General features: G+C 37.9%; 1 protein-coding gene across 2 annotated transcripts in view; it reads left to right on the forward strand.

The window, feature by feature from the left end:
- The window catches only part of card11 (caspase recruitment domain family, member 11), a 30822-nt gene extending 16828 nt beyond the window's left edge, over positions 1-13994 (forward strand). For both annotated transcript variants that reach the window (XM_034711968.1, XM_034711969.1), the window contains exons 11-25: positions 1183-1252; positions 1345-1547; positions 1730-1836; positions 2396-2436; positions 2528-2651; positions 3758-3959; positions 4274-4400; positions 5546-5789; positions 6237-6321; positions 7235-7330; positions 7513-7633; positions 9097-9279; positions 10707-10828; positions 12477-12592; positions 13664-13994. In XM_034711968.1, coding sequence (XP_034567859.1) covers positions 1183-1252; positions 1345-1547; positions 1730-1836; positions 2396-2436; positions 2528-2651; positions 3758-3959; positions 4274-4400; positions 5546-5789; positions 6237-6321; positions 7235-7330; positions 7513-7633; positions 9097-9279; positions 10707-10828; positions 12477-12592; positions 13664-13868 — 2046 coding nt within the window. In that variant the 3' untranslated portion in view covers positions 13869-13994. The remainder of the gene's footprint in view (positions 1-1182; positions 1253-1344; positions 1548-1729; positions 1837-2395; positions 2437-2527; positions 2652-3757; positions 3960-4273; positions 4401-5545; positions 5790-6236; positions 6322-7234; positions 7331-7512; positions 7634-9096; positions 9280-10706; positions 10829-12476; positions 12593-13663) is intronic.
- Positions 13995-18351: the final 4357 nt, after the last annotated feature.

The raw sequence follows: 18351 nt of genomic DNA on the forward strand, positions 1-18351 counted from the left end.
TTGGTCCCAATTCGATCTATTAAAAATAATTGCTGAAGTCATAATATGATTAATCCCATGCATGTGTGGGTTCATCAAATCAAAGATAATAATTTAACCTATATTTTTCATTGATTGGACCGGCATCCAATAAATGGCATTATTAAGGGCCAATCTCTCCAGCCATGCCCTCTTTTTTAAGGGAAGAATTAGTCTTTCATAAAGAGAAAATAAAAGCTTTTTCTCAAAACAACTAAAGATAAAAATCTTGATTTCTGGTTTTCCACACTAACAGAAAGAAAGGGTTCAATAAGTAGAGACTGATTGTTTTAAACTAGATGGATGGCGAGCTTTAACGGCATCAAACTGCTGTCACAAACTAAATCTCAGCCTAGCCTGAATCAGATGATAACAGCTGGCTTATTTACACTCGGCCTTGTGAAACCTGGTGAGAAAATGATATGTGTCAATGTCTGAGTAAAAAGTCCACCACTTCACTTCGCAGAAAATGGCTGAGGGCAAACTCAGGCAAGGAGGCAAAACAGTTATTAAAAATGTTGGTGAATCATCACTTACAGAATTTTCTAACCCTTAACCATGCCTCCTTCACTCTTCCCACAAGGTTAATTTGTTTCCACTAAGTAAAAGTGTCATGTATTTGCTATGCAGATGACGCCCTGCTTTACTTCCCAATTCAAAACATTGATCAAACCAGACCTGCTGCCCGTGCAAAATGTCTGGATGATATAAGAGGATGGTTGGCCAAAAACTTCCACAACAACTTAATGAGAGCAAAACAAAACATCAAGTTCCAGCCACCACACTTTTTCAGGACCATTGCTCAGTTTCTCAATCATCTAGACGATCAAATGACACCTTGTAATCCTAATTGATATTAACCTGAAACCTGCTAAACAAATTAACTCAGGCATCAAAGCTTCCAGCTTCTTTCAGCCCATAAAAATGACTAAAATTAAGATATCCATGTTACTCAAAGGCTTAAAAAAAAAAAGTTGGCGGCTGATAAGTTATAAAATTATGTTGTTGTTTTTTTAATATGCCTCCATTTTTCACTCTCTATTGTCTCCTCAGTCATATAGTTATCAGAAAACTGAAATGATAATGTCTTAAAAGTTGCATTACATCAACTGGATGCTGCAGTATGTCTGCAGAAACTAAAAGACTTTGTGTTGGGTATTTTAGATGAGGGTCAAGTCTCCAGTCTGCGTACCCAAAGACCTTCAAACCGAGTCAGAAGGAGGTCAGCCTGCAGGTAACACAATGTGACCCAGTTCATTCCTGCAGTTCCCTCTGCCATTTCAACTACTTCATGTCAGTTCTTACACATTTGTCTCCCACTTTCAGCTCTGTCAGTCAACGGAGGAGATTGTTTGGAGATCCAGACACCAAACTCAAACGTCAAAAGCTACTCTCTCCCCGCTTCTCCCAGCTTTCTGATGTCCCCCACATACCCACTCTCCTCTGCTCCCATCCTTTCTTCCTCATTTTCCTCAACTCTCCCCTCTATTCCCCTCCCGATAGTGGAACCGTCCAACAGGCCAAATATGGTGAGTATTCTCTTATTCTGAGATTAGAAAATATTACTCTTGCTTATCTATTAGCAGAAGATTGCAGTTAAGCTCCAGTTCACTCATTAAAGTAGGTTTTGGATAGAAAATTGATCAATGCAAAGACACAACTGGAGTTTCTGGATCTGTAACTGGTGTTTTGTTTGCTTGCTCATTTCCAGTTGCGTTACCGGAACGATAGCATTTTGTCTATACTTCCTGAGCCGCCGGATAAGTCATCACTTTACCGCCGAGAGAGGGAGAAGGAAAATGACTTTCACCCCCGCAGGTACACCATACCATAATCAATCAATCCACACACATCAGTTGTATGTATGCTTTAGATACCTACAAGCAACTTTGAGTACTTAGAAAAGCGCTATATCAATTCTATGAATTATTATTATTATTATTATTATTATTATTATTATTATTATTATTATTATTATTATTATAATCAATGAAAAATTGGGAGAATTTGGCTAGCAAAATTTGATTTCACCATTCTACAAATACTTTAATGGCAGACATTTATAAAAAATACCCTTTATTGTTATTACCATAACCCAGATTTTTTTAACAGAACCTACCCTGAATTTTCTTAAATTTTTCTTTTTTCTGGAGTCTACATTTTAGCTTAATTCTTCTGCATTTTTACAAACTCTGACTGTTGATGTTTTTGTATCATTTGTATATTTACTTTATTTTATTTTATTGTTATTTTTATTTAACTGGTTATTTTTAATATAATTTACATTATATAACATAGATGTAGATGGTTGTGAGCCACATTAATTGCATTTGTATTAATTTCCAACTGAATGGTTTCAATGTTTGGTCTCTTTCAGTCTCTCAGACTTTGAAAGTGACATCATGGAAATGGATATTGGTAAGTCATACTTTTATGCGTTGCCTAAAAGTTATCTTGCCAAAAAATGATCAATGTCTATCGATGAATGTCTCTTATTTCCCCTTTCTAGAGGAAGGAGTACAGCGTGGTCCACCTTCTGTCCACTCCTCTTCCTCGTCCCATCAGTCGGAAAGCATGGACACTTACGACCTCGAGCAAGTCAACAATATCTTTAGGAAACTCTCCCTGGAGAGGTACAGTACAGACACGCAAGCAGAAATATCAAAAGGCGCCCATTTCCTCTGACGTCACACTTAGTGTGGGAGGCCTAAATACCCTTATAAGAACACACTGTTGTGTTCAATGTTTGTAGAGAAACTGACCAATCCTGATTATTGTATTACTTCCTGATTAATGATCAGAGAAAATAGAATGTTTTGTTACCAATTAGCTACCGTTAGACATCAGCTAATGCTAGCATTAAACTACTTCCCAGCTGGTGATATCCTTAGCTTTGTAGTTAGCTTAGCTAATATAAGTTAGGCTTAAAAAAAGGTTGAATACTTATATTACCACCTTGAAAGATATAACCAGACTTGTGTTTGTAAAAAAACATGTTCAATTATTCATTAGCTACAGTAAAATAACAGCACGTGATGATTAACAATCCGCCACTCCATAGCTAGCTAACATTACATGAGCTGGGAATTAATGCATTTCCTATCTGACTGGTAAATAGTAAAATTAGGGGGCATCGTTAGCCTAGTGCTCATCGCAGAGGTTGCAGGTTCAATTCCACCCTCAACCATTTGCTGCATGTCCTCCCCCACTCTCTACTCCCCACAGTTCCTTTCTCTCTTCAGCTGTCCTATACATAAAAGGTGAAAATGCCCAAAAATATAACTTAAAAAACTAAGTAATATTAGCTTTTAGAAGCTTCCTACCACACTGTAGTATGACCTAGCAAGTGGCTAAAGCTAGCTTTTGTCCAAAATAAGCTAATGGGTTACCAAATATAGTTGGATTTTTCTCTGAATTTTTACTTCATGTGTTTTTTCAGTTGCTAATCAGCAGTAGCAAGCAGTAGAAGTAAAATGATTTGTCAGATACCCAGTAATTAATAATTATGTAATAAAACATTTTGGGATCTGGATCCCAGCACTACATCACAACAGTTTTTTGGCTCCCCAACCTGAGTTTGACATAAGAAGATAACGGCCACTGTGTGGATATAGAGGATAAAACTGAAAGCAAAACATGTAACTAGTGAAGTCTTTTGTGTGTATGTGTTTATTTAAGTTGTCACCTATTCAACATTTCATGTGTGAATTTTTTTAATTTTGTGTATTTCTGCTGGCAGGCCGTTCCGTCCATCTCTGTCCTCCTTCTCCAGGATCAGCTCCTCACTGAAGCCGGTTCAGGAGCTGTCATTGTTGGGCGACAACCTCATGAAGGACATCACTCTGGTAGGGGGTAACGAGAGCGGGATCTTTATCTCTTCTGTTGAGTCGGGCTCCACGGCAGAGAAGGTGGGGCTACGAGAGGGCCACCATCTATTGTTGGTACGTAGATCACTGTCTTCATTGATTAAAATGACGAGTAAAGTTCACTGAGATACTTTTTAAAATTCTATCTAAAATCACTTGCTGCAAAATGGGAAAAGATCATCTATGAGAAAGGTATTTAGGAAGGAAAATAGGGAAGGCATTGAACTTTATTTTTGGCCTAACCCTTTATTTTCTATTCTCAATGCTTGTTTAGAGTTACCTTTCCAACCACCATTAGTGAACAAGTTTGTGAGACTGTCAAAAGCAGTCATAGAAACAAACAAAAATCTTCACTTATACTCACCATTTGTCTGTTTTGGGCTGACCAGCTCGAGGGGTGCATCCGCGGCGAGAACCAAAGCATTTCATTGGATACCAGCACTCAGGAAGAAGCCCAGTGGACGCTGCAGCACTGCTCTGGATCAGTCAGGCTGCACTATCGAGCCAACTATGACTGTAAGTGTACATTTCTTCAGCAGTATCACACTACATGTTACGCTGATGTATAGATTATCAGCACAGGTCCATCATAGTATTGCGTGCTTATTATTATGCATGGGGTGCCTCCATCTACTCCCATTGTAAGAAGTGAAGCCAAAATACCACCTTCACTGGCACTGACATATTGAGCTGATGGCATAATTTGGAGCCATGTGATTGATGTCACACCCCTTCCTCTAACCAAAACATGTATTTAACTTACCAATAAAGACAATGATGGTCAGTACAGCCCACAGCAGAACAGATTCTTGTGTGGATTTGAGTCGGACACCCACAGTTCTGTAAAGTTCAATGACTACTGTATTAGTGTTTGTTACTTTTTCTCTTACCGTTCTTCCTCCACTGTGTGAATCTGAACGCTGCAAGAGCTCCATTTATCAACAGAGCTGACAGAACGTATCGTTTTAATATCAAATAACTAATCAAAACTAAACTTCTCCATAAAAAACAAACACATGCAAATTCATTAGTTTGATGAGCACTAACTAGAATGTGAGAAACTTTGTTTCAGAAAAAATTGACAGGTATTTTAATTTTCTATTTTGATCCATGTCCCATCTGATTACATGTAGGAGGCAGGCTTAAGATCTATACTGCAGCAAGTCACCAGAGTGAGCTCTAGAAATATGTCGTTCAAGTGGGAGATGTTATTCTATCCCTGTTCTTGTACATGTTTGTTCTGTTTTAAAATAAAAAAAAATCTCATGTAGCTGTCTAGGCGTTTATACCATGAAAAAAAAAGGTCTGTTTGGCAGCCTGTAGTTTACCACTTCATCTGACACCTACCCCACAGCAGCAGCAGCAGTTACACACATTAAAAGTAATTTTAAAGATGTGATCTGTCTCATTGCTCATGATCTTGCCTGCTTGGTTTTGATAATGAAGAAACATTAGTATAAACTCACACTGTTAAATTATTACAGGAGCTTTAATTGAAGTAATACTTATACTAAGACGTCCCTGTGGTATCTACAGCCTAGCTCATAAAATGCCTCTTGCCTAGTTAGATTTCTTTGTTAGAAAAATTAAATGTTCTACTATCAAATGAATCCATATGTACTAAACTTTATGTGATTAATTTGATTACGTGTGTACGCCAGCTTACCGCCGTCTTCAGAGGGACGTAGCAGATGGCAAACTGGCCTCAGGTGACTCTTTCTACATCCGAGTCAACCTCAACATCTCGGGCCAATCAGACAGCTGCTCTCTGAGTGTGCGCTGTGATGAGGTGGTGCATGTACTGGACACCTGGCACCAGGGACGCTGTGAATGGATCTGTGCTCGTGTCGACCCCTACACCGGCGTAGACCTTCCAGACCGTGGCAGCATACCTAGCAACTCAAGGTAAAAGTGAAGTTCTGTTACAACTGCGGGTTGTGTTTGATATGAGGCATTTGTGCTGACATGCCGAGGAGCTATTTATTGCTGGGTGTAAACGAGTGTGATGTATCTGTTCTGCTTTAGTGCTGCAGGATACAGAGCATAACGAAAAGTTGATGTAAGTGTTGTTCACTATGCAAATTTTCAAAGGGGTCTCAAGGGACCTACATTTGCTTTCACTTAAGCTTCTTTAAGCTGTCAAATGCAGAGAAAAAAAAAACCCACTGACAAACACACAGCTTGTCTCGTGAACATTTTAACACCCAAGTCCCACTACCTGTTTTCTCCAAAAAAAACACAGGAAGTAGCTGTAAATGATAGAACACGTAGCTTCCATGTAGAATCTTGAGTTTGATACATTTATGAGGTGTGTGTTAATACATAAATGTGTGTTACTGTGTGTGAATGCAGGGCCCAGCAGCTGCTCCTTGTGAAGATTCAGAGGTTAGTGTGCCGAGGGGGGAAAGAAGAGAATGAAAACCGTCGCAACAGTAGGGTAAGAAACCTCCTCAATCATTTCCTCTTTTTTTTAAAAAACTAAACTAAAAAATCCAACACATACATATAAAAAGAGAACATTAATATACCTAAAACACACAGCCACCTGGGGAAAGCAAAAGCCCTAACACCACATGTATTTCTTTTAACCCTATAAGGTGTATTTTTTATCACGCAGTGCTATTTTATTGTGAAACATGTCAGTTATTTAGAGCTCCTGTGAGGAGTTTTTAGCTAATTCTGAAAGAATGAAATGAACCAAGTGTTCCTTTTATGGCGAGAGCATCAACATAGAGACTGTTTTTTTCTATGTAGCTCTTTTAATGTCTGAAACAGTTAGTGGAGGATATGTGTCAGTCAGCGTGATTAACCGTGCCCTGCAGTAACAGACTTGATTTACATTTTTCGAGGCCATGATTTCAGATGACTCATACATTTGAGTGGTTACATGAAACAGGGTGACATATTTTGTTTCGTTGTACCGCTATGTCAACAGGAGGTGCCAAAATCGGTACAAACTGAAAGTTCTTCACTGGAGCTTTAGCTTGTTTTAAACTTCTATTTTGCTGACTCAATATTTAAATTTTGCACAAAACAGTGATAACTTTTTTTCGTTTTACTATTTCTCCAGATATAATTCATCTTAAAGTTTTACTCTTTGGTCCCAGTCATCATCACTAATTTATTATTTTCCTTCTATTTTCTTCTGCTGTCTTTTATCATTATCTGTGCATATTTTTTTTTCATATTTCAAGACTGTAGAGTAGAGTAGAGTAGAGTATAACTTTAATGTCCTTTTACGGTGGCACACACAAACACACCTCACTTTTAAGATTACAAAAAAGGCATTAAGATTCTGTTTTATACACCAAATGTTACAGTTTTGATATTGTGTGTTTCTGCCCTTGTAGAGCATCCTGCTGCCAGAAGAGATCAGTCACTCTCCTGACCCCAAAGCCAGCCCACGACTTTCCAGAGCCAGCATCTTTCTCACTCAGATACTTCAGGTAACACCACGCAAACTAAACCTGTACAACAAACGTAATAACACAGGTTTCATTTTGCATCATCAATGCTCAGTCTTTGTCAAAAAATAAATGTACACTAGTGATTGCAAGAGCAAGAAAACACAGTGCAGCATCCCTGAACAGATTTTACCAGTTTATATCTGTGTCTGTTGTTATTGTAGTTTGTCAGCAGGGTCGATATCAAGTACAAGCGAATGAACAGCAGCGAGCGCGTGAGGATCGTCCACTCAGGCAGCACCACACTGCCCCGACCCGGCTTTGAGATGCTTTTGAGACCAGAAGGTGAGTACAGAGTGATGCAGGGGGTGATCATTCAGAGGAACCATCTAGAAATAGTAAATTACTGCTTAGTCCACTGAGAGTTTGCTCAATCAAAAGAAGCTCTTGCACTACAATTTAAAAAAAATTTAGAGTTTGAACTGAGTTCCAAATATAAGTGCTCACAGTTTAATTTGAAGTGGTTGTTTAGAGTGAAGTCAGGGGAGTGTATGAGAAAGATAATGAAGTCTAACCACAGCAAAATACTGAATGCCCTTCAAAGTTAGCACGATGAATGAAGCTGGAAGTGGAAGCTGAAGTTTCAGCTAAAAAAAAAAAAAAGGAAACTGTCAGAAAAGTTGTGAAAGCCATTTCCTTTTTCTGTTTTCCCGTTCAAGGAAGGCCTGAGAGTGAAAAGAATGTGCAGTGACCCTTGATGTATAACTAATGAATGAAATGATAAAGATTGAGACAACTTTATTCATCCCAGAGGAGCAATTGAGTTTACAGCCTATTAAGTTACACAAAGAAAACAAGCAGACAAACACAGTCAAAAGCAGCATCCAGACATGTCAGTAAAACAGATCTATTGTGAGATGTGTCGTAAAATAATATAAAAACACAACTCCACACTTTAATTTATTCACTAGAAGCAGAATGACTGAAGAGGAGCCAAGGATTATGGGGATGTAATTTAGAGGAGGGCACTTCACTTGACACTTATTACCAGAGACAGCTACGGGACACATCACTGTCTTCTATATAAAAAAAACTGGCCTCCCTGCTCCGTCAATAAGGCAACATCAGCACTATATTCTTATTTATAAAGCAATTTCAAAGAACCCCCCCCCCACACAGAGTTTAGAAGATCCGATCTCTTACTATGGAATTTTCCCCTCAAGCAATTGAAACTGAACATATTACCACTGAGACAATTTATCATTTTAATTCTAAGTTTTTCATCTAGGCCTCTAACATAAGTCTGGTTCTGTTCGAGGTTTCTGCCTGCTTAAAGGAAGTTTGTCCTTGCCGCTGTAACTAGCTTAATACTGCAAGGTGAAATGCTCATGGTGGATTAAGATGAGATAGGATCAAGTCCTGTCAGTAAGAGGGGACTGGATCTGATCCTGTCTTGATGTTGGGTCTTTGTTAATAATATAACATGGAGACGGTCTAGACCTGCTATGGCTTTAAAAGCGTCTTAAGATAATGTTTGTTGTGATTTGGCGCTATACAAATAAAGATTGATTAATTGAAAATGATTGCAGGTGTGTAACCAGTGACAGTTGAAAGGTGTTGAATTATTATTAGTAGTATTAGTGGACCGGGAAGTGGTAAAAGTGGGAAATGGTGTTGTAGGTTAGTTCATAAAATAAGCAAGTTAGCTCAACGTTTTAATTTGCATGGACTATAAGGTCAGTAACCCACAGCACCTCTACCTCATGCTCAAATGGTTTTTTATCTTTTTGTGTCTGTGTTGTGAACAGAGGCTGGAGACCCAGACAGTGATCTGAGCAGGGGCTTGAACCTGGTCCCCTACAGTCCCGTCACCCCTCAGAGGACCCAGAGGAAAAGACCAGTCCTGTTCACTCCCACTGCTCTCGCTAAAACCATTATCCAGAAAATCCTCAACATGGGGGGAGCCATGGACTTTGATATCTGTAAACCAGGTCAGTGAATGACAGGAATGAGCAGCCTCACTACAAAGGAAAGAGTCCACCTTGTTGGTCTTTTCTTTTCCCCCCTGTGTTTTTGTCTCTGGGAATACAGGAACCAAGAAGTCAGGGAGTGCAGGGAGAACAAAGAAAGCTCCCATTGGGATTCAGATCAGGTGTTGTGTTGCACTGTGGTGTAAATGTTAAGCAGTGTAACCAGAGAGACAGCGGAGGCAGGACTGAAGATGGCCTAGTTGATAATTACGATGATGATGTATGCTGATGATGACACAGAGGAAATTCAAATCCCCATTTAGACAACAGGACCGTATCTCCTGACTAAATGTTGTTTGATGGAAGTTGCTAGTTATTTCAAAACTATTATTCACCATATTATTATTATTATTATTATTGTTGTTGTTGTTTTTGTTGTTGTTGTTATTATTATTAATAATAACAATAATTGTAGTATATTAATAAGAATAATAAGAATAATAATAATAAGATAATAATAATAATAATAATAAGAAGAAGAAGAAGAAGAAGAAGAAGAAGAAGAATATAATAATAATCATAATAATAATAATGATAATAGTGATAATAAGAAAAAGAGTTACAAAGCACTTTACATTGAATTTTGAGAAATACAAATTAAAGGAAATAAAACAATATTGGAAGAAAAATAACAAAACATAAAAATTAAAACAGCAAAAAACTGAAATATATCGTATGAAAATATATAAATAAAATTATGAATATCCCATATTGACACAGTGGCTATTTTCAGGCTAAAATGCAGTTTTAATATTTATTTTTGCAAAATCAGTTTAATAAGCAACCAATGGAAAGTGAAAATCCAGAGAGAAAATCTTCCATTTTTCACTTAAAACTAAATTTTTGATCACTCACTAACTAACATCAGACAACAGCAAGTGCTAGCAATCACCCATTCCCTATTTAACAATACGATTAGCTAGAAAGTAGCTTAATGATAATGTAACTTTATAACTGTGTTTTATGAGTTATCCAATATGTGGTTTTAAGTTGAAATATGGCTGATGTTCATCCATATTTTCACCTCTATATGACAACCTAGAACACAGCAGTAAGACATTATAACAACATTTCAGCTTCCAATTCCTGATGGTGATGTCAGAATATTATGACCTGCATGTGAATAAGGTCAGTTATCTCTCTCGTCTGTGACAGACCAGCTGAGGACGAGCAGAGCTGAACAGAGTGAAACATCTTGTCTACAATTTACTTAAATTCCCCTGGGCAAAAGCATCAACATTTTCAGTTCTCCTTTAAAAACTGTGCTGTAGTGATCATGAATAAAAAAAGACACAATGCTTTTGATGCTTTCTATTTTTTAGAATTTTGACATTTTCTTTCTCCCTTTACTTTTGTATTTTACTCTTTTGTGTATTTTCTTGGTTCAGACACCCTTTCCAAAGAGGAGTTTCATCTGAAACAGAACGTGGAGCCTTTCATTCACTACAAAGAGAAACACGCCACATTTGAATGCATCACACGAGAAAACATAGAAGCTGTTGCTGCTAAGGTAAGCAATTGTTCACTTTTATATTGGTGGATTTCAAAAGCAATGTCCCAGAGAAAGAATTAGTTTAAGACAGTCCAAACATTAAACACCATAAATAACTTACTTGCACAGGTTTCTTGCCACATCTTTGTCCATGTGTGTCCATTTGCATTCATTAACTTTTGTTTTAGATCTTTTTAGATCTTTTTTACAAATACATCATAAAAAAATTAGAAATGCTTGCTTATATCTTGAAGGTACAGATGTAGCAGAGGTGATAGTGTGAGATGTTTTCTTCTGGTGATCAATAATGGCACCAAGAGGCATGGACTGGGATTTTATCTGATTATTTATTCACCATAGTATCATGGTTGATAAGAGTTACATCAAGGAAGACAATCCAATGGCAATGGCAACGATGGCATGGCAAGGACTGTAAGAAAACAGCTCTCTGAAATAATGTTTGAAGAGTATAAAGAAACACCTACAATTCTTAACATCAACTGAAAATGCAAGGAGCAAACCTTGCTTGTATTTAATTCCATGGTAACAGGAACATTTTTGCTTCCTGATGAAAATGCATAAAGGATAAAAAATTTGATATAGAATGTTAAAGTAAACAGAAATAATTAGAATTCATACTATTATGAAGGCAAAGCTTATTAATGCAATGTTTCTCATAGTCTGTATAAAGCATGAATGTAGCCAGCCTACAGTAGATAGAGACAGAGGTGGAGCTACAGTGGGCCTTTAGCCTCCAAGCAACCAGTTACATCATGCCCAACCCTCGTCAGTCCACTCGACCATGGCCCATCATTTTGCAAATCTATGCAAAACTCTTAGTCTTAATAACTTCACAATATGTCAATTGTAAAACAACAATCACTCCCTGAGTTGAGTGTACAAATACATAAATGAGCAATTCAGACAGAAACTATTTTGTTCCAGGCAGGAAACGTGTATAATTTTGCTCTAATATGGGCATTTTAACATGTGTGTTAATGGCACTTCCTGGGCTTTTGGAGCCAGCCTCATTGGGACCCTTGTGGAACTGCAGTTTTTGGCACTTCTGCATTTGCTTCATTTTTTTCCAACACTTGGTCTTGCTGCTTGAGTTGTTCTCGTCTATTTTTGTTTCAATGGGTGAAACATTGAAACCACTTACAGCAGCATGTTTCCTGTCTTTATGCTATGTTAAGCTAGCAGGTCCCTGGCCAGCTTTAAATGTAATATAGAGTAGTGATTGCAGTGTTAATTTACACCTTTGACATGAAAGATAAGAAGGCCAATTTCTAATAACGCATAAGTATTTACTTTTTGAAGATGACCCATTACAGTTAAAGCTTATAGCCAAGTTTCCAGTCTTCCAGTACTTCACACTATCTGGAAGAATTTCCTTTTTTGTTGTTTCATGTTGTTTATTAATGGATTCAACCAATCAAGTATTGAATTTCTCTTTAGCCTTCAGAGGAAAGTTGTGATTTTCATACTTCATTCAGTTTTGTTTTTTTCAGCTATAACCTTCAACAGAAAGTGAAATATTCTCAAAGACAGTATTTTTTCTGTTTGTGTTAGATGGGTGCAGTGTGTTTATCTATGCCTTCAGTCACAAGTATACAATGCAGATCTGTATTTGCTTCTCAAGCCAATTTCCTCCACCTATCACCAGGGCAAACACTGCCTTCTGGAGGCTGAGCTGAGCTGTGTCAAAGACCTGCTGCGGAGAGAAATCTACCCGATCATAATCTACGTCAAGATTTGTGACAAGAATGTCAAGAAGTTACGGTAGGTCCAAAACCTCACCCAAAGTCAAATAATTTCCCACAGCTGCAAACCACAACACTTTTTCCAAATTCCATCACGTCACTCCTTGTCATGAGATTGTTCAAATTCTAGCAGAGGATTAAATCAGTAAAAGGACCATTTCAAAGTTTGTCTTTCTTACATTTTATGTTGATATACAGTAAGTGTATAGCACATGAAAATTCAGCTGTTTGCAGACAAGTGTGAACCATAGACTGTATAATATATATGTGAACATGCAACAGTGTCAAGGGTTACTAAAAAATACTTTTTCCTGTCTACAGAGGTGAAAATGTGGCACCGTACTGAAACTGAGGTGTTGATAAAAACGTTTTTTCACATATGCCCTACTCTCCTGAAAACTTCCCTGAGAATTTCTGTGTGGGCTGCATGTGTGAACTCATGCAGCACAATTTTTCACCTTACCTGGACAGCCTTGTCAAATTTACTCAAGAGGTTAGGGTGAGCTACTGTGAACAGAGCAGTTAATATTCAGAGGAACTAACAGCAAGCAGGCAGACTGAGGTTCCTTCATATTCCCTTTGCTCATATGTTCTATTCAACTATTCCACTGATACTGTCAATAACACATTGCATTGATATAAAGGCAAAAACTATCATCACTGTGCCACTCTCCGTAGTTTAGTCAGCCATCTTGGATATGTTGTTGATGTTGCATTGTGATTTCTGCAGCATCCTCTTTACACCATGTCCTACCTCCTGAGGGGTGGCAGGGCACATGTCCCTGTGAGGGGCATGTGTGAAAGGACAACTCTGGAAAATGTCAGGGGCATGCTGTCTTAAGATGCTCTTGAGTGCATGTGTGATAGAGCCTATGATGGCTGTAACTATTGGTGAAACATCTGATGCTCTACACATTATTTTGCACATTGTTCCCTTAGACAGATAACAAGCCTTTGAACCCATGATACGTAGTGTTATCATTCTGAGAAAAACAACAAAGCATGCAAACCACTGCTGCAAAGTATCTACAGAATCTCATCAGTGTTGTGAACATTACCACAGTCACCTGTTTCCTTCCTGATCGCACAGGAAGCTGCCGCTGCGCGTGGAGTCGGAGGAAGAGTTCGTGAAATCGTGTCGAGCAAAAGAGAAGGAGTTGGAGGGCATCCCCTGCCTTTATGCCAGCCTGGAGCCTGAGGCCTGGGCGGGGACTGACGATCTCATCAGGGTCATCAAAGACCGAATACAGGAGGAGCAGAAGAAAATGGTGTGGGTGGAACAGGACCTCCTATAGACAAACATAGCAACATGTGCATGAAAATAGCAGTGTAACGGAGCCCCTATTAAATCTAAAAAATACATACAAATGTGTCATTTCTTTTGTCTTTTAATGAAAATAAAATAAATATCTTGAAGTATTTTTTTGACAATAGTTGAAGCTTAATTCTCTGAGGTTTACTTTCAGTTTCATTCTGAACGGTTTTATGTTTGACTATACTGCCATCTGGTGTCAAAAATACAGACTTAAATCCAAACAAATTATGTCTATTATTTATATTTCTAAAAATTTTCCATTTAGTGGCTTTAGATAATAGTAAAGAAAATATAGAATATTTTCCACGTTATAAATTTGCTTCGCATTAGGAAACAGGACACTTTACAACACTTTATGTTTATTCATAATATATAAAAGTTTTAAGTTGAAAGCAAGTTCCAATCAGGCAGTTCACATTTTAGTGGCTAATTCATCGTAATCACAGCTGCCATGTATCATATGCTCAGAGCGTAATGCTGTTGTGTGGTTTAAAATTACAAAAGACAACTTGCTTGGATAATTGATAGTGAAAATCTATCAGCAGACTCTATTTTAAATTACGACAAATTTGATTGGTTATTTGTTACCACTAGAAAACAGCTAGCATTTAATCTGTGATCTTTTAACTAACAGTCATGTTAGCTAACAATAATTTTCGCTAGCCATTTAATACTAGGTAATAATGTTGATATTTAGCACTGCACTGTTAGGCCTAACTTTAATTTTAGCCAACAAACAGTGTTATGCTGGCTAAAAGGAGTTTGTTGAATGCTAATGTTAGCTGTGTCAGCTAGTAAGTTACAAAACATGTTGTTCTACCTAGATAGCTGTGTCTTGGAATAGCCTAACTTTGGTTGTGATTTGTCACTATTAAATAAAAACTGATTGATTGTTTGATCGGTAAATACGTCAATTTGCAAACCTGTAAGTAAGCATTGCAACATTGAAACACCATATACAGCAGGCAAATTGCCACTGTGTGAGTGCTAATCTTAGCTCTGAAGCAGTCGATCCCAAACACTGTAGTCTTATTTATGGCACATTTTCATTCTTTAAAGTTTTAAACTTAGGAAATATCAAAGAAACCTTCAAGTTCACTAATAAGAGCACCCTCATGAACTGAAAAGAGCCACGGAAATGATTATAAACTATCAGGATAATTCTGCTGTATAACCTCTTGTAGGTTGGGACAGACTCGAGAAAACGTTTGTCTTGGTTTACACTGTAATATTTTGTCAAAATCTGTAAACCCACATGGGCTTTGGTCAGTATGTTGATTACTACAGCTTATAAATCTGTTTAGGCCACCAGAAGGTTCAATTTGACAAATATGGGCAGGCCAGAGGGGGATTTAGACCTCTTTCATAAGGCTGCGGGATAATCTCATCAGGGTGGAAAGACGTGCATAAAGCATATGCAATATTCACCAAATAATCTTGTAGGCCATGTGTTTATTTAAGAAGCCCAAAACACAGTAACAGCTATACTGCATATCCCCATGATTTTTTGGTACAATGTATCTGTCAGTGTTTCCAAGGGATGTTCATCTAAATCTTTAACAATATCTAACTCCTCATGTCCCCTCTCTTAAATATTTTTGGTTAGTCTCTTTGAACTTTAGTGTGCTCAGTGTGTATAAGTGGGTTTTTCATTGTATTAATGGAAACTGACTGCAAGGGCACAAAGTTATTTTAAGCAAATTCACAAGATCACAGCACCGAAAAGGAAATCTGGGGCCGGGGTGAAATGTGTGAAGCTGATTGAAAGCAGATGCTGGAGTTGTGTGTGTGTTTGTGTGTGTGTGTGTGTGTGTGTGTGTGTGTGTGTGTGTGTGTGTGTGTGTGTGTGTGTGTGTGTGTGTGTGTGTGTGTGTGAATGTGGATGTGTTGCACAGCGAATCAGCTGCTCTGTAGGGGCTCCTTGCTATGTTTGATATCACAGGATGAAAAGATTTCACAAATAAAAGGATTTCGAGCACAACAGCCCTGAGGCAACAGAAATAGACACAGATCCCCACAGGCACGTTTCCTCACCATGATTCTATCTGATATTTTTTTTTTTTTGTGGAGATGACATTTGTTTTTGCAGGTACAGCAGGTTATTTCCAGCATGTTGCCTCTGAGGGAGAGAGGGGAGAGAGGGGAGGATGAGGGGGGAGAATGTGGGAGGAAGCTGTCTACATAAATCATCCCAGAGTAGAGACATGTTGTGCTGGAGCTGACCCAGAAAGTGAATTTTTTAGCGATGTGACATTCGCGAGCGAGTCTGTCTTTTAAACGGCTCTTTTATGTGAACGATGAGAACCAATTCATAGTTGCGAGCCATTCATTTGGGAGACGTTTCTCTATGCAGATTGCCCACGCTGCCTCCACGTGCCACCTGTGTGCACCATAAGTCTTTTGTTCACACTTATTGTCTACACTTTGTTATTGTTTATATTGTTTTGATGTGGAGCTGAGCTCCTGTTTGTAAAATAGTTCAGGTGTAGAAATCCCAGGTGGGGTATTTCAATTTTGCATTCACATTTTTATAATGTCCTCATTTTTATTCTAGTTTCCGATCACATCACAGCACAGAGACCGCTCTAGTCAAGGTCCTCAATGATATTCATTTAAACACAGACAATGGCAAAATTTCAGTTTTGGTATCACTTGATCTTAGTGCTGCTTTTGACACAGTTGACCACAAGATACTACTGGACAGACTTGAAAACTGGGTGGGAATCTCTGGTGCAGTACTAAATTGGCTTAAGTCCTATTTAAATGACCGGGACTATTTTGTGTCTATAGGTAAATACACATCTGAGCGGATGAAAATCGTATGTGGAGTACCTCAAGGATCCATTCTGGGGCCTCTACTATTCAACATCTACATGCTCCCCTTAGGTCAGATAATAAGAAACAACCAAATAAAATACCATAGCTATGCAGATGACACACACATTTACATCACCATATCACCAGGGGATTATAGTCCCATACAAACACTGAGTAAATGCATTGAACAAATCAATGACTGGACGAGCCAGAACTTTCTTCAGTTAAACAAAGAAAAAACTGAAATGATTGTTTTTGGAGCCAAGGAAGAAAGGTTAAAGGTTACTGCTCAGCTCCAATCTGCAATGATGAAATGTTCAAACCAAGCCAGAAACCTTGGTGTAGTCATAGACTCAGACCTTAATTTCAGCAACCACATTAAGACAATTACAAAGTCAGCCTACTATCACCTTAAGAATATATCAAGGATTAAAGGACTTATGTCTCAGCAGGATGCAGAAAAACTCGTCCATGCATTTATCTTTAGCAGACTAGACTACTGTAACGGGGTCTTTACAGGACTCCCTAAAAAGTCCATCAGACGGCTGCAGCTCATACAGAATGCTGCTGCTCGAGTCCTAACAAGGACCAAAAAAGTAGACCACATTACTCCAGTTCTTAGATCTCTACACTGGCTTCCTGTCTGTCAGAGAATAGACTTTAAAATCCTGCTGATGGTTTATAAAGCACTGAATGGTTTAGGCCCAAAATACATTGCTGATCTGCTACTACTTTATGAACCACCTCGACCTCTGAGGTCATCAGGTACTGGTCTGTTTTCAGTCCCTAGAGTCAGAACGAAACATGGTGAAGCAGCGTTCAGTCATTATGCACCACATATCTGGAACACACTCCCTGAAAGCTGTAGGTCCGCTCCAACTCTCACCTCTTTTAAATCAAAGATTAAGACTTTTTTATTTGCCACTGCCTTCCTATCTTAGATTATTTTAACCAACTTTAAATTAAAATTTTAATGTAATTTTTAATATATTTCTAATTTTCCTTTTCTTTTCTGTTTTATCATATTTGTCATTTTAATTATGTTCTTTTATGCCTGTCTGAATGTCTCCAATGCTTTTAATGTGTTAATGTAAAGCACATTGAGTTGCCCTCGTGTATGAAATGCGCTATACAAATAAAGCTGCCTTGCCTTGCCTTGCCTAGTTGTATTTATATTTTTTATATACATAAATATTTATTGTTATTTCTCATTTTTATATTTTTTCCTGTATTGATAAAAAGTTCTTGAGTGGAAGATTTTACAGTAAAGTTGTCTGCATGGAAGTTATCTGTAGCCTGCATAGTTTTTATAGTGCCACAATTTTTTTTAGGTGAGGCAAAAATTCATAATAGTGATCTGGCACCATCTTATGGCATGTTTACAATGCCAAATTAAATTCTAATCAATATTTCAGAATACTTTCCACCAATAGAGTATATATATATCTGTGGGATGTGTAAGTTTGAATTATTCTGATCCAAATCTTATCTTATAACTGCTACCAGTGATTGCTTCCTTGATGAGTTACCCCTGGTTGACTTCTAACAAATAAATAAATATAACAATGAGCCAAAGAGACAGTCTTTTGAACGGCTCTTTATAAGGCTCCTCAAAACCCGGTTCCCTTCAAAGAGCCATAAATCCC

The sequence above is a fragment of the Notolabrus celidotus genome, chromosome 20 (assembly GCF_009762535.1).
Source record: "Notolabrus celidotus isolate fNotCel1 chromosome 20, fNotCel1.pri, whole genome shotgun sequence".
Taxonomy (NCBI): Eukaryota; Metazoa; Chordata; class Actinopteri; order Labriformes; family Labridae; genus Notolabrus; species Notolabrus celidotus.